At 43.6% G+C, this 23,689-nt stretch overlaps 1 protein-coding gene across 6 annotated transcripts in view; it reads left to right on the top strand.

Moving 5' to 3' along the window:
• SNX25 (sorting nexin 25) overlaps positions 1-23,689 on the top strand; it is a 116,949-nt gene that overhangs the window by 51,769 nt on the left and 41,491 nt on the right. For 5 of the 6 annotated variants that reach the window (XR_013825547.1, XM_079909370.1, XM_079909369.1 and 2 more), the window contains one exon: positions 15,943-16,013. Coding sequence is in view for 5 of the 6 variants with exons in the window: in XM_079909370.1 (XP_079765496.1) it covers positions 15,943-16,013 (71 nt within the window). In the remaining variant the exon portion in view is untranslated. Of the gene's footprint in view, positions 1-10,914; positions 10,994-15,942; positions 16,014-23,689 lie in introns of all 6 variants that reach the window. The other variant, XM_079909371.1, reaches the window with a different exon arrangement.

Genomic DNA, 23,689 nt, shown 5'->3' with positions numbered 1-23,689 from the left:
TATTGGCCTGTAGTTTTCTTTTTTTGTGACATCTTTGTCTGGTTTTGGTATCAGGGTGTTGGTGGCCTTGTAGAATGAGTTTGGGAGTGTTCCTTCCTCTGCTATATTTTGGAAGAGTTTGAGAAGGATAGGTGTTAGCTCTTCTCTAAATGTTTGGTAGAATTCACCTGTGAAGCCATCTGGTCCTGGGCTTTTGTTTGTTGGAAGATTTTTAATCACAGTTTCAATTTCAGTGCTTGTGATTGGTCTGTTTATATTTTCTATTTCTTCCTGGTTCAGTCTCGGAAGGTTGTGCTTTTCTAAGAATTTGTCCATTTCTTCCAGGTTGTCCATTTTATTGGCATAGAGTTGCTTATAGTAATCTCTCACGATCTTTTGTATCTCTGCAGTGTCCGTTGTTACTTCTCCTTTTTCATTTCTAATTCTATTGATTTGAGTCTTCTTCCTTATGTTTTTGATGAGTCTGACTAATGGTTTATCAATTTTGTTTATCTTCTCAAAGAACCAACTTTTAGTTTTATTGATCTTTGCTATCGTTTCCTTCATTTCTTTTTCATTTATTTCTGATCTGATCTCTATGATTTCTTTCCTTCTGCTAACTTTGGGGTTTTTTTGTTCTTCTTTCTCTAATTGCTTTAGGTGTAAGGTTAGGTTGTTTACTTGAGATGTTTCTTGTTTCTTGAGGTTAGATTTTATTGCTGTAAACTTCCCTCTTTTGCTGCATCCCACAGGTTTTGGGTCGTTGTGTTTTCATTGTCATTTGTGTCTAGTTTGTTTTTGATTTCCTCAGTGATCTCTTGGTTATTGAGTAGTGTATTGTTTAGCCTCCATGTGTTTGTAGTTTTTACAGATTTTTTTTTCTTGTAATTGATATCTAGTCTCATAGCATTGTGGTCAGAAAAGATACTTGATACAATCTCAATTTTCTTAAATTTACCAAGACTTGTCTTTCTGGTGGGCTGGACCACGTCTGGTGGTGTGTTTTGGGGTGTCTGTGAACTTATTATGATTTTAGGCAGCCTCTCTGCTCATGGGTGGGGTTGGGTTCCTGTCTTTCTAGTTGTTTGGCTTGGGGTGTCCAGCACTGGAACTTGCTGGTCATTGAGTGGAGCTGGGCCTTAGCGTTGAGATGGAGATCTCTGGGAGAGCTCACGCCGATTTATATTACATGGAGCCAGGAGGTCTCTGCTGGTCCAAAGTCCTGAACTCGGCTTTCCCACCTCAGAGGCTCAGGCCTGATAGTTGGCCGGAGCACCAAGACCCTGTCCGGTGCATAGCTTTGGGGAAGTCTGAGATCTTCTACCAGCGTTCAGTAGGTGTTCTGTCGGAGTTGTTCCACATGTAGATGTATTTTTGATGTATTTGTGGGGAGGAAGGTGATCTCCACGTCTTACTCCTCTGCCATCTTGAAGGTCCTCTCTCTTCACACCTCCTGTTTCTAGAGGATCCACATTTTATCGGGAAAGGACATAAATCTGGCAGTCCTAGCCCTTCCACCTTTTTTCCCTTTGTGCTTAGTCTGTTTCACTTGCTCATAGCGGGCCCCATGCAGAAGCCTTGCCCCCGGCCCTTCAGACCAGAGTTCCTCAAGAAACGGCTGAACCGACACCTCAGCTCGGGACGTTTTCTGAAGCTCCTCACAGGACACTCAACTCAAGATGGCCTAAATTAGTGGTTTTTAACCCTGTCTGTATGTTAGAATCAACCAGGCTTTAAAACATTACAGTTTGATATCCTGCTGTCCCTTTGAGATACTCCCTTTTCTAGCATCCAAGATGTCAAAATGAGGATATGAGAGCTAGACTGGTTTAATATTTTGAATTTTCTGGGTCTTCTAGTAGGAGCAGTGATCAACTCTGCTAACAAAAGAGGAGCCAGAAATCTGAGTGTCATGTTGATGCAGGATTTTAAAGGGCAGATGAATAGATTCCCACCTGGTGTGGCTGGGGTAGGGGGGTGATGGCCAACATCAAGGAAGGCAGAGCAGTGTTCAGGGTCCAGGTGCATCCATTTGTGAAACTCCACGTCACAGCCATACTAGAGAAGGGACTGTGTGTTCCTTTATTTTGAAGATAAAGCAGGAGTCAAAGTGAATGTTAAGCAAAGGAGCAGTGAAAGGTTTTGCCCCAATGGAACCTCTTGTAAAGAAGTAGGCAGACCGTGGTCCAGGAATCTGCCGCATCCAGGGCTGCCTGCATTCTGTACTTCTTCAGTGCATTTGTGAAAAGTACCCTGATGGAGATTATTTGGTCCTCCATGGAAGATACAGATGCCTGGGCTTCACCCCCAGGAACTTCTATGTAACTGGTCTAGAGTGGATCTTGGGCATCAGTTCCCCAGATGATTATAAAATGCAATTAATACACCGAGAATCTCTTTTAAACATCATGTGCTTTCACATGCTGCCAGTCTGAAGTCTCGGCTAGATGTCGTGTCATGTGATTCATTATGTTCTGATTCTTTGAAAACTGTTTATTACTGTTTGAGATATCTGGTAACTCTGTTGAGGAGAATACTGACTAATCAGGACACCTCATTCTTCTGCCATGATTATTGTAATGAACAGAGGGCATTTTATCACTGACCTTCCTGAGAGATGTGTTTAACCCGAGGTTTCTCAGCCTTGGCAAAACTGACACGTGGGGCTTGATAGCCCTTTGTTGTGGGAGTTGTTCTGTTAACTGCAGAATGTAAGCGGCATCCCTAGCGCCTGTACCCACTGAATGCCAGTAGCACCCGCACTGCTGTGTCAACCAGAAATGTCTCTGGACGTAGCCACATGTCTTCTGGGGGACAAAATTGTCCTTTCTTAAGAGCCACTGGTTTAACCCCGTGAACAGTTTGGAGGTACTGTACTTATATTAGTTAGGATTAGATTCAGCTGAAAATTATAGAAAACCCACAAAATAATGATGCCTTGTCAAAGTACAGAGGGTTTTTCTTCCTCCTTGCTTAAGGGAAGTCTGCAGTACCCAGTCCAGGGCTGGTGCGGGGCCCCGCCTTCCTCAAGGACCCAGGCTCCCCCTGGCTCACTGCTCTGCCATCCTGTGTTCCGGAGTCCTCCTGGCTCAGGATGTTCTCTAGGGTGCCATCCGTCATATCCAAATGCTAGCAAGTGGGATGGAGGCAGGGAAACATGGTGGCAAAGGTTCTGTACTGCTTGTCTTTTAAGGATATTTCTGGAAGCTGCTACATGACACTTTTGTTTATATTTCATTGGTCGAAACAATTGAGAAAAAGCAAGTAGTCTCATTCTGGGCACCCTTAGGCTTCGTTAAAAGTGGTGGATTCTATTACTGAGGAAGGAAAAAGAATGGGTATGGAAGAGGCAAATAGCTGTTTTTGCTACAGTACTTCATGTTTTATAGTTATAGTGAGGCAGGATAGCACTGTTTCCCACACAGGCATTGGAGAAATGGCTGCTTCCCTGGACTGGGCATTTGCCAGGGTTAAAGAGATGCCAAGCAAATGCTCAAGAAAGGAAAACTTTCTTTGTTTTTAAGCTACCATTTGTTGAATATCCAATATGTGTCAAGCACAGTGCTAGGTTCTTTATAATCACCATCTGATTGTTATAACCACCACGTGAAGTAGGTACTGTGATTCTCATTATTTGGTTGAGGAGAGGAAAGCGACTTGCCCCAGATTACAAAGCTAACAAGTAACAGAGCTGGGATTTGAATTCAGGTCTGTCAGACTTCAAACCCCATATGTAAAGCTGGGTAACTTGCTAGCCAGGTGGGCAGAGAACAGCAGTGACACATGGCCCCAGCCTTGTGGGATTTTCTGCAAGTGTGGAGATAACTCTCTACTGTTCGTGAGCCTTTGCAGGCACTAATCCTTATGTGGGGAGCAATACCATCAGAAGTACCATCATCTTTCTCTGCCAGAGAAACAAGTAGTAAGAAAGAAAATCAGAGCAGCCTGTCACTGCCATAATCTCATTTACCACCAGCCCAAATCTTTGTTAGATTTTTCAGTTCTATATTTGTTTACTTCTGACCCTCATTTAAACAGCAATGTGGAGAATCTAAAAATAGATAGGAGGGCTTCCCTGGTGGCACAGTGGTTGAGAGTCCGCCTGCCAATGCAGGGGACAGACACGGGTTCATGCCCCGGTCCGGGAGGATCCCACATGCCGCGGAGCGGCTGGGCCCGTGAGCCATGGCCACTGAGCCTGCGCGTCCGGAGCCTGTGCTCCACAACGGGAGAGGCCACAACAGTGAGAGGCCCGCGTACCGCAAAATATATATATATATAAATAAATAAAATAAAATAAAATAAAAATAGATAGGAAATTCTAATAATGAACGAAAGGTTTAAAATTAAAGAGATTAAGGATTATTTAGTTTGGAGAAGAGAAGGGGAACCGTTTATCTAGCACGTACTGAGATTGGTATGGTGTTTTTCAGTTTTACCATACTAAAGCAAGAGGCAATGGGCATAATGAATGGATTAACTTAAGAGATCATGACTAGCAATGGGTTACTGAGGGGTTGCGTAGTATTTTTTCTTTCGATATCATAAGGGAGTGGATTTTCAACTCTGAATCAGTTTAGGTGCATTTGTACATGAGGATAATATTAAAAGTATTAAAATTCTTAAAATTGCATGCTTCTGTGTAGAAGAATTTAAATTAGTTGAATGTGCAGTGTTTTGAACAGTGATTCTGAAAATGTGAATCTTGCAGTAAAATAGGATTACATTGTAGAGGAACAAGAAAAAAGAAATCAAGCATACCTAAGACAACCTGCTGCAGCGTGTAAGAAATCACTGAGCGTGTGTGAAATGCTGAGGAAGGCTCGTGTGGGTGGACAGGGAGATGGAAATTCATAAGTGTAAAACAGAAGCCTGGCAAATTTTTATGAAAAGAATAAATGAATATAAATTTAGTTTAAAAAAACACATTATAATGTGAGGCTGCCTATGAAAAGTGTTCTGAAATATCTTTCAGCTTTATGAAAAATAAAAGTACATTGACTTTAGAATATAACTGCTGCTAGTGTCTGAGAAATAGCAGAGGGCACAGAGGGGTGGGAGTTAAACATACCCGAGAACACAAATTATTTTCATTTAGGAGGAAAGACAATTAAGTGTTGGAAGCAATGTAAAATTTGGTATGAGAAGGGGAATCTTGGTATGAAGAAGTTTATGATGTCTCTGAAATTAAAGAATACATTATGCGCTTGTGTTTGGAACAGCACTGGTGCCGTGTTAGGTGTGGGTAGAGTGTTACCTGCTTTCTGAACGACATCTAGGACCACAGGTCAGTTCATGTAAAGCACTTGGCCCAGGACCTGCATGTTCCTAATTGTTAGCTGACACTATTATTGTTACTGTTTATGATCATTAGACTAAGGATCACAAATAGATTCAGTTTCTTTGGGAAGACTGGGCGGTTCCTAATGGCCCACTGGGATGCAGTGTTTCATCTTGGGGTTTGAGGAGGCCTAATGAATAGCAGTGGTCCTCTCTCCATCCTGAAGGCTGACCCATCTTAGGGCCAAGAAATAAGGCAAATGAAGACCACAGTGTCACTCTTATTACTGGAGATCCTGGACAATGTAGTTTATATATGCAGGCAGTGCGCTCTCTAAAACTGAGTTTCACGATTAGACATTCTTTCCCACCTGTCACTGCTGGGTCGGAATCCCTCTCCTTGTCCCCGCTGCTCCCTCCTTCCGTCTCCCTGGTAGGTGCAGTCTGCTTGCTGGCTGCCCTTTGGAGGCAGAGAACACACGCCCTTAAGAGGAAGGGGAACAGAAGGGCTGTGCTTCACAGGCCCAGTTCCTCCTCTGCGATCAGATTAAAAGCTTATTCCTCTCTGGGGAGGAGAGGAGAGGAATGAGTGAGAGGTGGAGGGAGGCCAGAGATGGTGCTTCTTGGACTTAAAACATGAAGAGTTGAGGGAGGGGGGAGGTCAATAGGTACTGCTTGTTTATTTAAAAAACAAAGACAAAAATTGTGCTGAGTGCCTCCTCAACAGAAAAGAACTTTATGGTTCACAAGTAGAGAAGGCTGGAGACTTCCCTGGCGGTCCAGTGGGTAAGTTTCCGCGCTCCCAATGCAGGGGGCCTGGATTAGATCCCTGCTCGGGGAACTAGATCCCACATGCGTGCTGCAACTAAGAATTTGCATGCCTCAGCTAAGGAGCCCGCATGCCTCACCTGTGAGCCCGCATGCCGCAACTGTGAGCCTGCATGCCTCAACAAAGATCCCGTGTGCTGCAACTAAGACCTGGTGCAGCCAAAAAAAAAGGTAATGAAGGCTGATGGAAGGGCGGTAGTGAAGGGTGGAGGAATGGATGTAAATAACCTCGAACATAGGTAATAGTAAAATGAATGAAATTATTAGGAAGCGATGAGTTCTGTTTTTGTTCTTTTTTTTTGTGGTACGCGGGCCTCTCACTGTTGTGGCCTCTCCCCTTGTGGAGCACAGGTTCTGGACGCGCAGGCTCAGCGGCCATGGCTCACGGGCCCAGCCGCTCTGTGGCATGTGGGATCCTCCCGGACTGGGGCATGAACCCGTGTCCCCTGCATGGGCAGGCGGACTCTCAACCACTGTGCCACCAGGGAAGCCCAACGATGAGTTTTGAGTACTTTTACTTTTAAAAAACAGTAGGTTTGTGTAATTTAATTTTAATAATGATGGGTTTAATTGCTGAAATGCAACAGCCAGCTCTCCTGAGCCGGCATAGGCCTCGCAGGCTGACTTCAGCCCAGCACTGAGTAGCAGCAACGTGCGCTCTGTCTTGCGATTCCCCAGCACTTGACAGAAATGCAGCTCTTCTAGAGGCCGAGGAGCATTCGCAGCACAAGAGGTCAACCTGTAGTGACCGGTCCAGCACCAAGGCAGACCCTGGCCACGAACACAGGCTCAAAGGTCCGGCAGGCCTGGATTTCACAGACCTGGTTTGCACTGTGGCTTCACTGCTTGCGGAGTGCATGGTCTGAGGCAAGTCATTTACACTCTGAGCCTCAGTTTTAACTGTGAAACAGAGAAAATAGCTCCTACTTCATAGGGTTGTTGTGATAATTAAATGAGATGATGCATGTAATGTGGGACATTCAGGCTCCCAGTAAGAGCTGAAAAAAGTTCCAGCTGTCAGGAGCAGGCTAGAACACGCTCAGGCCCCGACTTGAGCGGGGTTAATGGGTGAGGCGAGATGACAATATCTTCTTTCAGAAAAACTTTGTTCAAAATGTATAAGAAGGGCTTCCCAGGTGGCGCAGTGGTTGAGAGTCCGCCTGCCGATGCAGGGGACACGGGTTCGTGCCCCGGTCTGGGAGGATCCCACATGCCGTGGAGCGGCTGGGCCCGTGAGCCATGGCCACTGAGCCTGTGCGTCCAGAGCCTGTGCTTCACAACGGGAGAGGCCACAACAGTGAGAGGCCCGCGTACCGCAAAAAAAACAAAAGAAAATGTGTAAGAAGTCATTAGGACACTTTAGATATGGAGCTTAAAACTAGGCAACTGAAGATGATATTGAGTAGCCATTCTAAATGAAAATGCTTTAGGTAAGGGCTGGGAGTGGAAGATACTGCCGTGGTGCTAAACACACATCCGTAAATACTTTGTAACTATATTAATAGCTGATGTAAAAATATGAGGAACGCAAGTAGAAACTAGATACAGACAACAGAGAGAAAACTTGGGCTTTCCTGAGGTTAGCTAAAGGGCACCAGCTGGCCTGTGGTGACAAAGCTTCGGCCGCTTCTGTAACATGTAATTTCTGTAGGCTCTGGGAACTAGAAAATGAATATATGGTAGTTATTTTAGGAAGATAAAAAGATATAAACAAGATCAAGAAAATAGAAATCACTTATTGCAGACAGATAAAAACTGTGAATACTTGGTGTATATATATTTCCAGATTATTTTCTGTATATATAACATGAATCCTGTGTGTGTGTGTGTGTGTGTGTGTGTGTGTGTGTGTGTGTGTGTGTGTGTGTGTGTGTGTGTGTGTGTGTGTGTTGCATACACTCAGGATTCCTCAGGCTGCTCTGGTGCAGAACTTTTCTAGCTGGTATAACTCAAATACAGTGCATGGGTGTTCAGAGATGACTGGTCTCTTAAGCCCACGAGGTAGCTGGGTAGGGCCTGGGATGACTGTTCACCCCAGTGTCCTGATCAGATATTGTCACTTGCTATGTGTGCCACGAATGGAAAAAGGCTGGGAAACGTGCCTTAGACTCTCTGTGAAATCGGCTGCCCTCTGCACGCTAGAAAAGTGGAAAACAGGTTTAAAAGCCCCTTTAGCGGAAAGTGCCTCTTACTCCTCTGAGCCCTAACTGAAAATGTTTCCCCTGCTTGTGTTACAGCTCCGGCCACTTCCTGTTTAATACCATTAAATGTGCCTCCTGAAAAGATAGCTCAGGACCTTGCTGTTATCCTCAGTAGTACTCAGACATAAAAGCTAAAATGATACACTTTTCTTTGTTAATAATATTGGTGAAGTTTAAAAATTTAACACCTAGTGTTATCAAGAGTGTAGGAAGATAGGCAACTTCATGTCCTGCTGGTAGGAGTAGAAATTATGGCCTTTCTGTTGCAGTTTTTATAATCTGAACAAAGGTCACAAAGTGTGCATTTTGTGATACACTCTTGTGATACAAAGTGTGCACTTTTTGATACATTCATTATTCATAAGAATTTATCTTAAGAAAATAACCATGATTACATGGAAAGATTTTTCCAAGAATGTTTCTTGTAATTTTATTTAAAATAGAGAAAAGCTCTAAATAATTAAAATGTCTAACAATAAGGGTTTGGTTTAAAAGGTTTTGGCTCATCTATACAATGGATTGCCATGTAACAATGAGGTTGCATCAGAATATTTAATAATATTGGAAGATAGTAACTATACATTTATAAATTAAAAAGGCTCTAAGCCAGTATTTATTAACATAAATCCCATCTTATAAAACAAAAAAAAATTGTGTTTGCATAGAAAAAAGTTTATAAAGATATACCAAATGTTAATAGTAGTTAACTTTGAATGTTGTGCTTTGTGTATTTTCCCATTTTCTTGGAAGAGCATACGTTACTTTAGAGAAAGTAAAAATGGGCTCGGACTGAGAAAGTAAAATCTGCCAGTCTGTTTATCAGGCTGGGATAACAGACACTAAAACCAGCTACCCAGGTAACAGGAAACAATACTTCTTCCAAATATATTCAGTGGCTGTAAAATGTCATAATGATTCTCCTCGCTTAGTGACTACTGCTTTCTTATCCACTGAGAAGCATTGCTCTCTAAATTCTATCAGAAACTTTGCTGTGTGAAATTATATCAGTGGGAATGACACATCCTCTTCTTGCCTGGAGGATTTCAGTCACTTTGACACAGAGAAGCAGTCTCATTTTAATCCAGAGGCAAAACTGCAGATAAGGGGTTTCTGGACTCAGCATCCCACATTTATCCTAACTTTGTAGTTTCCAAGGCAGTGGAACCCTATATCCATCTGAAATTGACCCCTTTACAAGCCCCGCTTTGAGCCTGTCACAATGCTGCTTCCTTTAAATTTCATCCACACCCCACCCTTCCCCAGAATCCAGTAGTAACCTTATCTTTTGCTTTGTTTGGGGAGATGTCCCATGGTTCCTCTTGCTGATGGCAGTGGGTCAGTAAACCTGAGGCTGTTGGACTACAGTGACCCTGGTGGTCTTCGATTGATCAGGCTGAGACACTATTATAGTCCGGAAAAAAAGTAAGGTTGCTTAAAATGGCTTTTATATATATTTTACAAGCATACACACATACCATCTCCCTAAATTGCACGTATCTGAAGAGTCAGCAGCAGTGTTAAGGAACAGTAATTGTTAACGGTCATTAAACTCTCACTGAGGGCAGGTGCTGTTCCGGATATTGTAAAGGTGTTCTCTCATGTAGTCTTCATAGCAACCCTAGGAGGAAAAATGCTGTTATTCCGCTTTTTGCAGATGAGGACTCTTCAGTTTTGAAAAGCTTGAATAATTTTCCCAGGGTGACACAGTAAGTGTCGAAAGCAGCATTTGAACACAGGCCATCTGGTTCCAGAATTCACATTCTTAGCTACTCTGACCCACTCCCTAAATAACCCAGCAGACCTTGTCAGTAGTGCTGTGGATGTGGGAAGCAGCTCCAGCTTAGCTAGCGGAAGTCACCATGGTTTCATTTCTTAAACACTTTAATCGAAGTCTCTTTAATGAAAACATTATCCCTAGTAGCCTAGTACAAAGTAGCCTGTGGCAACTCTGAAACATTATTTTTAAATTCCTGATTTTTTCTTAAACATTTGTGTGTATATGGTATTCTGTTCCATAATAGATCCTTGCTAATTTTGATATAAAACGATATTTTAAACCATTTACCATATGGTACACTTAGACTAGGGTTTGTCCAGCCTTTGACTCCCCTGAGACATTCCAGCATGTGCACACCCAAGACAGCTCTAAAGTAACACTTAAAAGGTGTGCCTGATGAGATGGCGAGACTAATTTTTTTGGTTTGGCTTCTAAGTAACTTGGAAATCAGTTCTAATAGCATCCCAAAGCTGTTCTGAACATTTGACAGTAGAAGGTGTTGATTTCTAAGGTGATTACTTTGAAGGACTGTGTAGCATTCAGACGAGATTAACATTGTGGGAAGAGTTCATCAAAACAGTCTTCTTCCAAGTCTGTTAATTCAGCAAAGTGTATAAAACTAAAGAGAGGCGAGGTGGCAGCTCAGAGGGACATTTGGCAGCTAGCTGTGTGTGACGTTTTCGTTATCCAGAGACAGGGGGTGCTCTGGGTAGGATCTTGCCAGAATTGGAAAAGAGCTGAATTCTTGGTCCGCTGCTTCCTCCTAAAACTTGAGTTTACAACGTCATTTTGGAAAAACGTACTAACAGTCTCTGCTTTTCTGATCAAGAGCGTGTTGACAAATAGTAGTCCTCCTGATTGTAGAGCCTCCCTTGGCACCAGCTAGGCCATGTCCGCCTCTGGAGGAGGAAGGCCAGGTGAGTGCCGGGTGCCCCCGAATACCCCCCAGGTAACTAAAAAGCCTGTGCCGTCAAGGATGGCCAGCATTTGGATGTATGTGTTGCATGGTTTCGTGGAGAATGAGAAAGTCTCTCATTTCCTGCTTTGCCTCTTGGTATCAAGTGAAAGTGAATTCTACAGGTTCAGTAATCATCTCCAGACGCCTCCTGTGTGCAAAGCACCGTGTGAGGAGGGCCTGGTATTTGAAAAGATGAATCGCTTGCGGATCTTTGGATTCTTTCCCCGCCATCAAGGTGTTCCTTGTTCAGTGTAGGAGACCCCTGTGGGTGTAAATAGCTAAATATGAAGCAAGGTAGGCCAGAAGTAGAGTGTGAACAGCTGAAGAAGTGGGTAGGAGCAAATCTTTCATCCTGTAGCCGAGAGGAATCTACGAGGCCTGGGTGTTTGGGAGTGAACAGGATTTCAGCAGGTGAGGGGGGAGGCTGTGTGTGAGAGGGAGAAGAAGGGGAGCAAAGGCTGGGAGGCAGGAAAGAGCTGCGTTGCGTTTGTGGTGTTGCACATGGTCTGCTTTGGCCAGAAAATGGTATGTATCCAAGAGGGATATGGAAGGCAGTACGACTGGAAAGATGGTCTGGGCTTGGCCATGCTGATGTGCTTTGAAGGGCCTTAGACAAGATAAACACTAACTTATGTTGAATTTTAGGGCAGCCAGAAAATGGTTAAGAAGGTGAGCTTCAGAATCAAGCCCTAGGTTGTAATTTTGGCTGTTGTACTTAAAAGCAGTGAGACCTTGTATAGATTTCTTCATACACCTGCACTCTAATCTCTTCCTCTGTAATGTGGGGTTAATTACAGCACCTTGTGAGGATTAAATGAGATACTATAAATTGTTTAATCTGGTACCTGATGAAAGGACTCTGTTAGGTGGTGTTACTTTATAATTTTATGGATTTGTTTGAACATTTTACCTCTTTCTCAGACGGCGTGTATTTTCTTCAGTACCATTGATGACTTATTTGTCGCAGAGTGTGAATCACTAAGAATATCGAAAGAACAGATGGTTCAGAATGTTACGTGTGCCTGTTAAGTGTTACAGATGTTAACACTTATTAATGTAGCTCATTAATAAGTCAGTTTGGACTGCTATCACAAATATACCATAGAATGGGAGGCTCAAACAACAGTTATTTCTCCTAGTTCTGGAGGCTGGGGAATCCAAGATCAAGGTGCTGGTAGGCAAATTGGGTTTCTGGTGAGGGCTCGCTTCCTGGTTTATAGACAGCAGTCTTCTTGCTCTGGCCTCATGCGGTGGAGAGAGCTCTCTGGCAGGGGGTCTCTTTTGTAAGGGCGCATACCACCCTCGAGACCTAATGACCTTTCAAAGGTCCCACCTCCAACTACCATCACACTGGGCATTAGGCTTCACATATGAATTTTGCAGGGGACACAAACATTCTGTCCCTAGCACTCATTAATATTTACTGCCAAGCTAGGTTCGGTTGGAGAATCCAAGACTCAATCCCTATCTTCAAGAGGCTCATGATCTAGTTGGAGAGAAAAAAAAGGTAGCATATCTTTTTTTATAGACAAAACCACAATTTTGTCTTAGGCTCAGACGTGTGACCATTTTAAAAAGAAGGGCGAGGCCCTGAACACACTGGACACACCATTTTCTTTGTTCACAACACTCTTTGTGGAAATGTGACTCTTTAAAATAACAGTATAAAATAGTAGATAAATGGGTACTATTATAGAGCAGAAGTAATTTAGGGTTTCAGCGAGGAGAAATATTAATGTGAATTAGGGGGATTGGGAATGACTTGAGGGAAGAAGTAGCATCTGTAAGATCTAATTAGGTGGACAAGAAGGGAGATGGTTTTCAGAAGGAAAGAGCATGAGCGAAAGCCTGGAAAGTGACTACAGGCTGGGGAGAGCAGTGTGGAAACGGTCGGGGCTTCAGTCCAGGCTTATATGGGAGTCGCGTGAGGGGGCCAGTGCCAAGGTGCAGAGCGAGCGGGAGGCTTGAGTGGAGGCTTCCTCCTCTGGGGGCGTCCCTGGAGGGAGTGAGCGGGGGTCGAGGAGCTGAGAGTGGGCTTTGAGGAAGGTGTTTTGACAGGGGTGCTGGGTGGGAGATAGAAAGCTTGACATCAAGGAGACAGACCGTTTAGCTAATGCAGCTGACCCACGGGTGAGAATGCCTGAAATAGGGTGGTGACAAGAGGAAGAGGAGGAGAGGAACTTATTTAAAGATTCAAAGGACTTTGAGATTCATATTTATGGGAGGGCAGATATCGAAGATGATGAGATCGCAGTGTAAAGGACAGAAGGATGATTAGGCTGGTGTAAAGAAAGCTTCCTGTGCAGGCAAGAAGGTAAGTCTGTTTGAACTGGCTGAGATAGATAAGCAGTTTGGGAACAGTTTTAAGATGACTTATAATTCTACCATTTTAATAGGGATGCCCTTCATTTTTATCTCTGTTTTGCGTTGTAGCCCTGGTTCACATACCCACATGCTTACGTATCTGCCATCATAAGCGTACATGCCATTTTGCATTTTAGAATCAGTGTGTCATTAAAATCTATTTTTATGTAGTCTTTCAAATATTATAGGCTGAGCGTTTTCCCCTTAGTCTGATATATCCCCAGAGCTTTCTGAAAGCAGATACCGTATTGGTGTTGTTCATTTCAGTGTGTCTAGAAACTGATTTAAAAAGTGTTTGTTTAGTGAAAGCATATTGCCCACATAGATTATTCTCATGCTTTTCTTCGTAGAAGTTTCTGCAACAAGCATATGTTTGGAGTTGGGTGACATGTGTTGGAGTTGAGTGAAAAGTCAGTGCTTTCTGCTTAGAGAACCTAAGTCCAAGGTTAAATTAAAGACTTGGTTAAGGAGTGTTTGACTTTGATGATTCCAGGTTTGTGTATGCTTCTTATAAGCTGTTTCCTCATCTGTTCATAACTGGCAGGAAAAATCACGTGAAAAGCTACTTTTTTTTGAAAAGCTACTTTTGTGTTTTACCATTAATGGAGGAATGAAGGCAGTTCCATGAGACAACTTTATTGATCATTAATGTCCTAGCAAGGCCTCCTTTTGGAGAACATCACCTGAGTGTGTATTCAGCCTGGAGATAACTTCTCTATGGATGGAGACTTCAGAGAGCTGTCTCTCAGTCAGACAGCATTTGGCCATGAGACGTATCGACGCACAGTTACTTAAACAAGTTAGGGATTTATTCTCCTCAATAACAAGATGTCCTGAGATGGACAGGCTGGGGCTGTTTTCATGGCTCAGTGATGTCACTGGACACCTGAACTCCTCCTGTCTTCTCCCGTTGCCACGTGGCTTTCCTCCTCATGGCTTCTGTGCTTTCATCCAGCTGCATCCTTGTTCCATGGAGGAAAATTGAGGAAGGACAAGGACAGAAGACTGAAAGGGCTTTTCCATGGAGTCTGCCCCTTTAAAAAACCTTCCTGGAATCCCCTCCCGGCAAGTTCTGCTCATATCTCACAGGCTAGAACTATATCAGATGGCTGTCCCTAACTGCTAGGGAGAAGGTTAGCGTTTTGAGCTGGGTGCATTGCTTTCCCCTATAAATGTGGTCCAGTTAGCGGGGAAAAAGGAGAGGGAAGGGTGTTGGCAACCAGCAGTCTGCCAGAGTCTCCAGGTGACCGCCGGCAGTGCCCCTGACAGCCTGTTCTCTGAGGTGGTGAGAACGGGCATCGACATTCTTACCGCACAAGTGAAGAAACAAAAAGATGTAAAGTTGTGAGGTGTCCACGAATAGCTGTGACAGATGAATTCACGTCTGTCATCTGGGTTTTAGTTGAAAAGCAAAAGAACATATCTTGTGTTCTAAAAGCCAACCAAATGTAGCATTAAATCTTAGAATGCTGCAAAGTTTGTGTTCAGATAAAGAGTTAATGTTAAATAGCTTTATTATAGGCAGATTCTTAATCAGTCAACATAATTAAGGGCTAAGAAACACTCAGGACAGATAAGTTTGGTTAGGGCAATACTTAATAATAATTAAATAGCACTTAAGAACTTGGGGTCATAACTCACCTGACTTGAATATGCTCAAAATAGCCACAATTCTAGGGTTGTACTTGGCACTAAAAATGTAAGCTTTTCTTTTTCCTCACACAGAGGTGACCTCAGTCACATGTACATCTACCTGGTGTTCTGCTCTAGTGGCTGTCAACTCTCTCTGTGCGTGGGAATGACCTGGGGAGCTTAGACACTGTTGACACCAGAGTCCCACTGCAGATGCTTTGAATCTGTTGGTCTGGAATGCTCTTCTAAGTGAGGAGTAATGCAGGAAATCACGAAGATGGTGACAGTGGGACTGGAGGGGAGAGGACAGCTTTGAGAAGTGTGTAGGACAGTACCATCCAGTGGAACTTTCCGCAGTGATGGACGTGTTCTCTTTGCACCGTCCACTGTGGTCCATGAGGTCCATGAGGTGGCTGAGCACTTGAAATGCGGCTGGTGCAACTGAGGAACTACAATTGTGGTTTAACTTAAGTAGCCCACGTGGCTCGTGGCCACTTCATTGGACAGTGCAGGCCTAGGAGGTAGGCTCTGGTTACTGGTAGGCCTAGGCTCTGGCTCTGGTAGGCTTAGGAGGTAGGCTCGATAGGCTCTGGTTACTGGTAGCGGGGAGGAGAGCAGAGGTCGGGGTGGGGGAGAGGGAGCAGCTGATCATAACCTCAAGGTTTCCCTCTTCATTGGGGGGCCAGGTGGGAGTGCATCCGTACAGGGAATGGAGTGGGGGAAGTACGTTCTGGTCTCAGAAATGAGTAGCATATGGCCCAGCACCCGGACCAACGACTTCATCCATGTTGGGTGGTTTAATGATACTTGGGCAGGATTCACAGTGTTATAGTTGATTAGTACAAATACAGTCTAAACGCATCTCTGAAAATAGTACTTTTTTCCTATTCAATCTTTTCTTGTTTTCTCTTTTTAAAACTCAGGTATCAAATTGTAGTGGAAATAATCCAAGCAACTACAATTAGCAGCTTCCCCCAGCTGAAGAGGCACAAGGGTAAGAACCAGTTTGTTTTCTTCACGTAGACATACTAAAGGTTGTAGGTCTGTCTCCAGCCTTCTCTCTCCTGTCAGAGCTTTGACAAGTATGAGCATACATTTAAATATTTCAGATTTGTTTAAATAATGGTGTAACAACATAAGAGAAAGTAAGTGTAACTTCATCCTAATAAAAATCTTTGTTTGTAGTTCTGTGTTCCCTTATACACTTTATTCATCTGTAGTCATAATTTTTAGAATATTAGTCAGTACATATTGCTTCTCTTCTGTTTTTAAACTAAACATGGTTTCATAATTTTTTCTCATATTAAAATTTAATCTTAATATTCATTGATACTTCTATATTGGAACATAATCTTGATAGTGATTTGAATGACTTTCGTGAGTTGATGTTTCATAATTTACTTAACCTTTTCCTTTATATTTTTATTAATTTAAAAAAAATACTTATTTATTTATTTGGCTGCGTTGGGTCTTAGTGGCAGCATGCGGGGTCTTTCATTGCGGCACGCGGGCTTCTCTCTACTTGTGGTGCGTGGGCTCCAGAGCGCATGAGCTTAGTTGTCCCTCGGCACGTGGGATCTTAGTTCCCTAACCAGGGATTGAACCCGTGTCCCCTGCATTGGAAGGCAGATTCTTAACCGCTGGACCGCCAGTAAAGTCCCTCCTTTAGTTAAACATTTGTATTGTGAACATCTTTCCTCCTCTACTCTTGTAGATTTAAAAATATACATAAATATGTTCTATAATTTTTTCCTTTTTATTTCTCTTCAAATAAAGAGTTGGTTATCCAGGCTTTGATACTGAGGAATAATCAAGGTCTGAAGTTGGCTCCCACCTCCCTACAGTTTGCCCAGTGCTTCATTTATGAAGTTGCAGGACATGTCACTCTGTGGAGGGCAGAGAAGGTCAGGATTCCTAGCTGACAGGCACCAACACTACTACCTTGTAGGCTTGACTTCCCACGGAAATCTCCAGGCCCCCTCAAGTTCCTGTCTGGGAGTGGAGGGTCCCGAAAGGACAAGAAGACGTGGACCAGAGACTCTAACCTGTGCCCAGGTTTCTAATCAGCACACAGAGGCAAAGGGTGCTTGGGGACTTTTACTTGTCTTTCTGAGTCTCTGACAGAAGGTAGGAGCCATATTTTAAAAAAAAAAAAAAAAAAAAAGGGTATAGACTCTGAAGAGGCACTTACTCTTAACCTCAGCCCAGTGAGGAAGATTGTGCAAATGCATTCATTAAAAAATGTTTATTGAACGCTGACTAGGTAATTAGGATCCAGCAGTGGACACGGCGAAATCTCTGCATTCACTGAGTCCCTGAACTAGGCTGGGAGGCAGTCGGACAGTCAACAAGTAAAATGCACAGCATTTCAGACGGTGAGACGTGCCTTGGGGAAAAACAAGTTCTCCCTTCTTGTTGAACTGTGGCGAGGTGGGGGCCGGTGATAAGGAATGCTGGCTCAGCCAGAAGGGGAGGATTTTGCACTTGGATAGGGTGACCTGGGGAGACCTCGCCCAGGTGGGGACCTGTGAGCAAAGCCCTAGTGGCCCGAGGGGGTCTGGAGAAGGACAGGTGCAAAAGTCTGAGGCAGAAGCATGCAGACTTGCTTGAGGGGTGGGTGGGGGGAGAGAAAGCCAGAGATCAGAGGTGGCAGGAGACCCTGTCCTGAAGGGCCTGCCTTATGCTATAGGGGCTTCAGCTTTTACTCTGAATGAGGAAGTCTTGGGAGGCTTTTGAGCAAAGGAGATGTGATCTGATTAGTTCCTCCAAGAGTACAGGCTCTGCTCCTCTCCTTTTCCTCGTTGTTCCTGCAGAGAAGATAGTTTATTTTCAGACAGTTTGACAGACATTTTAAGGAGAACACTAGAGAGGGACTTCTTGTTGCCGCCACTGTCTGGCTCTTCTCAGTGCTTCCCCCTGTTGTGTGTTTAGTCAGAGACACCTTTCTTATCTTCGTTATTGTGTTAGTTTACTAAGGCTGTGTAACAGAGTGCCACAGGGTGAGTGGTTTAAATAACAGAAACATTTTCTCATAGTTCTGGAGTCTCAGAGTCTGAGATCCAGGTGTTGGCAGCGTTGGTTTCTTTTGAGGGCAGTGATGGAAGAATATGTTTCAGGTCTTGCTTCTTGGCTCTTAGATGAGAGTCAAGCAGTACATCTTTGGCAGGACATCTGCAAAGACCTGTTTCCAGGTAAGGTCACATTCACAGGTACCAGGGTTTAGGACTTAAGCGTATCTTTTGGGGGGACACAATTCAACCCGAAACATTATAACTGGTAAGTTCAAGATAGCATTGTAGGGACTTGCCTGGTGGGGCAGTGGTTAAGAATCCACCTGCTGATGCAGGGGACATGGGTTCGAGCCCTGGTCTGGGAAGATCCCACATGCCGCGGAGCAGCTAAGCCCGTGCGCCACAACTACTGAGCCCTTGTGCCACAACCACTGAAGCCTGTGCACCTAGAGCCCATGCTCTGCAACAAGAGAAGCCACTGCAATGAGAAGCCTGCACACAGCAACGAAGAGTAGTCCTGCTCGCCGCAACTAGAGAAAGTCTGTGTGCAGCAATGAAGACCCAACGCAGCCAAAAATAAATAAATAAATTTATTTAAAAAAAAAGATAGCATTGTAGTTCCTCTTTCGTGAAAATGCTAGAAGCATTTATTTTCAGTAAGGTCTATAACCACATTAAGATTTGCTACATTACTTTTCTTTTGGGTTAATTCTGTTACCAGTAGTTAGCTTTTCCTAGATTAGTCTCTTTTAAGTCTATAATAGGGTTTAGATTAAGAAGTAAAATCTCAGAAAAAAGTTGGGCAGCCAAAACCATATAGGCAATTTCAGCTACCGTGTGTCTTCATGTCCAGAACAAAGACAGGTTCCATGGAATCAGTATTCTAGCAAACTGTGTGGGTCTGTATAAGAATGAGGGGAAGTATAAGTGACCAAAAAAAGGTAAATTGGATTTCATCTAAAGTTAACAACTTGTGTCTTCCTCAAGAAAGTAAAAAGACAACCCTCAGAATAGGAGAAGGTATTTGCAAATCATGTATATGATATAGCGCTTGTATCCAGAATACATAAAGAACTCATACAACTCAGTAATCAAAAGACAACCCAATTGGATAACGGGCAAAGGATTTGTATAGGCACTTCTCCAGAGAAGATATACAAATGGCTAATGAACACTTGAAAACATGCCCTACGTCATTAGACGTTAGGAAAATGCAAATCAAACCTAATATGAGATACCACTTCACACCCACTAGAGTGGCTAAAATAAAAGACAGAGGGTGACACAGTGTCCAGGAATGACGTATAGCAATCAGGGTGTAGATAATGGTGGTGAAAAGGAAGGGATTGATAAGGAAGGTTATAAAGGAAAGACAGCCTAGTTGGCAACTAATTGGATGTGGGGAGGGATCAGATGGGGGGACATGATGGCGCTGGTACCACCTGCTGCCTTTACAGATGAGGACATGGCTGTCCAGAGCTTACGTCTGAGGTCCCAACTCCTAGTCTGCTGCTGTTCCTGTGAGGTCCTGCTGCTTCAGGTTGGTGAGATGAGGTTTGGGTGCAGAAGAAGAAGTGCGGGAGCTGGAGTTTAGGAGGGCTTGGTTCTCTTGCCAGCTTCCCAGTGAAACCTGGGCACGTCCTTCACTTCTCTAGGCCTCAGTTTCCTCAGTCTTTGGGTTGCCTGCTCTTGGTGATCATAAAGGGTTTCTCAGTGAAGACACTCAAAGAGTCAGGAGATGTGTAGGAGTCTGGGTCAGGGGTGAGAGAGCTCACCGGTCCTGGCGTTGTGGACCTGGGATGACAAGAGGGTGGAGAAGTGCCCATCCGGCGTTTCTAAGCTGGGATTCACGCTGTGGGGAGAGAGCAACTCTGAGGAGAAGTGCTTGGAAGTGACAACAAAGAGGTAATAGTTAATCGTCTCCTATTTATGTGTATCTTTACACAGCCCATTGTTAGGAGAGAATAATGTGTTAAGAGTCTGAAGTGACTTCCCTCATAAATAATACCATCTGCTGTCTCACTCTTGAAGTTCATGTGTAGGTGGTTTCAGTCTTAAAGAATTAGGTTGTTATAATTTAAGTGCAGGTTTTTTGTTTGTTTATTTGTTTTTTTTGAGGTACATGGGCCTCTCACTGCTGTGGCCTCTCCCGCTGCGGAGCACAGGCTCCGGACGCGCAGGCCCAGCAGCCATGGCTCACGGGCCCAGTCGCTCCGTGGCATGTGGGATCCTCCCGGACCGGGGCATGAACCCACGTCCCCTGCATCGGCAGGCGGACCCTCAACCACTGTGCCACTAGGGAAGCCCATTTATTTTTTTAATAAAATGGAAGGTCAAATTGAACATTCCCCATTGTCCTTTTTCTTTTAATAAAATGTCCAGTAACATATTATTATTGGAAACAGTTCTTATTTCTCTGTGACCTTTGATGTACAGCTGTCACATAAAAAGTTACTTTATCTCATTCTTTCTCAAATTAATCTGTAATTTATTTCCAGACAGATGTTTTTTGTGTGTGTTTTTTTCCCGCCCTGTAAAAGGCACTACAGAAACTTTGATTTTTTTACCATTAAAAGGCTCACCTCAAATAGAATCGTTTTGTTGTTTTTTGAGGATAGTGCGATCTAGTGAAAATATCATCGAGCGGAGAATCTGGGGAAAGCCTCAGTCTGTGTGTTAACCTCTCGTCACCAGCTGCACCTGTCTGCACTGTTTCCTTAAACCTGGAAAATCGGGCTGTGCTCAGAGTGACCGTGTAATGATGCTGCCGGGTTGTGTGTGAGGTTTTAAGCAGTTTCGTTTCCAGTGTTGTTTTTCCTTATTTCCATGTCCTGTTTGTGAGTGGGAAACTGAAGAAGTTTAAAAAAAAGAATGACCAGGTGGAAGATACTAAGAATACTTAGGATTCAAACTAGAGATGGGAACTTTATTTATGAAAATAGTATATATATGCTAAAGTATAATTTTGTTGCTACATATAAATATGTTTCAGGCAGGTCTTTTTCAACTATAATTGTTGATGATTAAGAAATGGTATGCAATTGTGAAAATAGTTTGAGGATTCAGCGGAAAAAATGCCGTATAACAAGTGGGGAGAAATTACCTGATTGTGTTTCCTCTGAAACCTTAAGGAATTAACCAGCTGACTCTGCATTGACTTTTTTCAGGATGATAGAGTAGGGTCGGGGGGACCGCTTTACTTTGTATACACAGGAAGGTTCAAATAAGGCTTCTGAGCGTCAACAGACTCCAGCAAATTCACACAAAACTCTGTACATGTTTCAGGTTCATAAGTAGATTAGTTTATCTTAAATGCAGAGCAAGTTCCTCTCTTTAACAATGTAGAAATTTCAGTTTGATTCTTTTCTTGATGGCTTTTTTCTTACGGTATTTTGATCTTTTTAAGAAATCAGGTATCGAATGATTTTAAAAGTCTTTACAGTGCCTCAGCTAGTTTAACTGCTGATACAATTCTAGGGAAAGTAAATAATCATAAAAATAAAAGTTTTGAGACCATCTAACTCAGATCCTTGTCCTATGGGCAAGAAAATTAGGTATGGTTAGAGAAGGAGGTTCTTAGAGCAAATTCATAGATATTAAACAATTTGAAGCACTTGGTCTCAGAAGTTAAGTCTGCTCACAAAATTTTCTTGCCTCTGACCGTATTTTACCATTCATGCTGGCCAAACGTATTGGCGGAGGCCTGAATTTTACCCGCTAACCACGTCAACTTCTTGTTGGTGATGGGATTTGGGAAGTTTAGTAAGTCCAGCTAGCTAGTTTCAGTGAACATTTTTCCGTCTTCATCTTTGACTGTTCGGCAGCATCTTTGAGACATTGGTGACTACTGTCTTCCTGGGCTTTCAGCCTGCCCTGGCTAACACTCTGTCATTCTAGTTGTTTGTTTGTTTTTCTGCTTGCTTATTTGTCTCTATTCAGCTTTTAGATGTTGGAGTTCCTCAGGATTTGTTTCTAACTCTCATTATTTTATACCTGTGCTGTCCAATATAGTAACCATTAGCATATGTGGCTATTTAATTTAACTGAAAGTAAATAAAAATGTAAAATTTTGTTTCTCAGTCACATCAGTTATGTTTCAAGTGTTCAGTAACCATGTGTGGCTACCGTATTGGGTAGCGTGGAACATATCCTTCATCACCACAGTTTCCTTGGGTGGCACTGCTCTGTGTTCTTTGTCTGGTTAGTCTTTCCTTTATCTATATGCTGATGACTTTACAAATTTCTATCTACAGAACCTCTATTCTCTGCTTTTCTACTTACCTACTGTTTACTGCACATTTTTATTTGGATATCAAAAGACACCTCCAAATGAAAAGGTAACTGGCCATCTTCTGTAGTTTCTTGTCTCTGTGAATGGCATTGCCATCCGTCCGAGTAAGTCAGAAACCTAGGAGTCCTCCTTGTTCATTCCTTCTCCGTCATGCGCTATATCTAGTCCATTATCGTCCCACAGACTGACCTCTAAATATATCTCAACTCGGCTCTTTCTCTGCATCACCATTTTCCACCACCCGTCTCTCTCGAACTAAGGCAGTAGCTTCCTAACTGGTTTCCTTGTATCCACTCCTGCCCCTATTCAATTTATTTTTCATACTGAAGCCAGAGTGATTTTTTAAAAATACAGATCTTAATCATGCCACCCCCATGCTTACCTTTCATTGTCTTCCCATTGTTCTTAGAATAACAATGCTTCGAAGCGAAACCTGCAAGGCCCTGCTTGCTCTGGCCCCATCTCCATCTTCAGCCTCATCTCCCGCCAGACCACCCCCTCCCTCTGAACTCCAGCCACACTCACTTTTCTCTTTCCTCAACTCACCCCAGTTCCTCCCGCCTCATATTCTTTGCACATTCTGTTTCTTCTTCTTGGAATGCTGCCCTACACTCAGTATCACTCTGCCTAGGTAACTCCTACGTATCCTTTATATTTTATCTCGAATTTCTCTGCTTTGTTCACAACACCTTCCCCCCCCGCCCCCCGCTGATCCTGGGTAGATGAAAGACCACCTGAGTTCATAGGACCCTTCACGTCCGTAGAGAAAGGACTCTGAAGGATATCTTCCTTCAGAGAAGGAATCGCCAGAAGTAGGTCTTCAGTCACTCAGCAAACATCTTGCGAGTGCCATTGTGTATGAGGCACAGCTGTGCAATGCATGAAACGGTCCCCGACCTTCAGGAGGAGACAGGTGGATACACAAACAAAATCACAGTACAATTTGATAAATTCAGTGAGTGTTGCAGGTTCAGGATTGAGTAGTGGCACAGATGTGTGGAGTGTCAGCTCTACCTGGGCCAGAGCTCAAGAAAGGCGTTTTCTTACGGGTAGCAGAGTTGAGTCCAAAAGATTGAGTGGCTCTCATCCCCTTTGGGCTTGTCGGGTGGCTGCGGCTGGGTGCTGCCCCGTGTGCGTTTGTATGTGGGTTATGTCAGCTGAGACACTGTGCAGGTGCTTGGGATGTAATGGAGAGGTGAGCCTTGATGGGAAGACGGGGGCCGATCCTAAAGGGCCTTGGGAGCTGTCCTGAGAAGTTTGGGCTTAATCCTGGAGACCAGTCATTCTCAAACTATAGTGTGTGTCAGAATCACCTGGAGGGCTTGTTAAGATGCAGGCTTCTGGACCCCAAAGTCTGTGATTCTGTGG

This window comes from Stenella coeruleoalba, assembly GCF_951394435.1.
Source record: "Stenella coeruleoalba genome assembly, chromosome: 21".
Lineage (NCBI taxonomy): Eukaryota > Metazoa > Chordata > Mammalia > Artiodactyla > Delphinidae > Stenella > Stenella coeruleoalba.
This window is presented reverse-complemented; position numbering and strand designations above follow the sequence as displayed.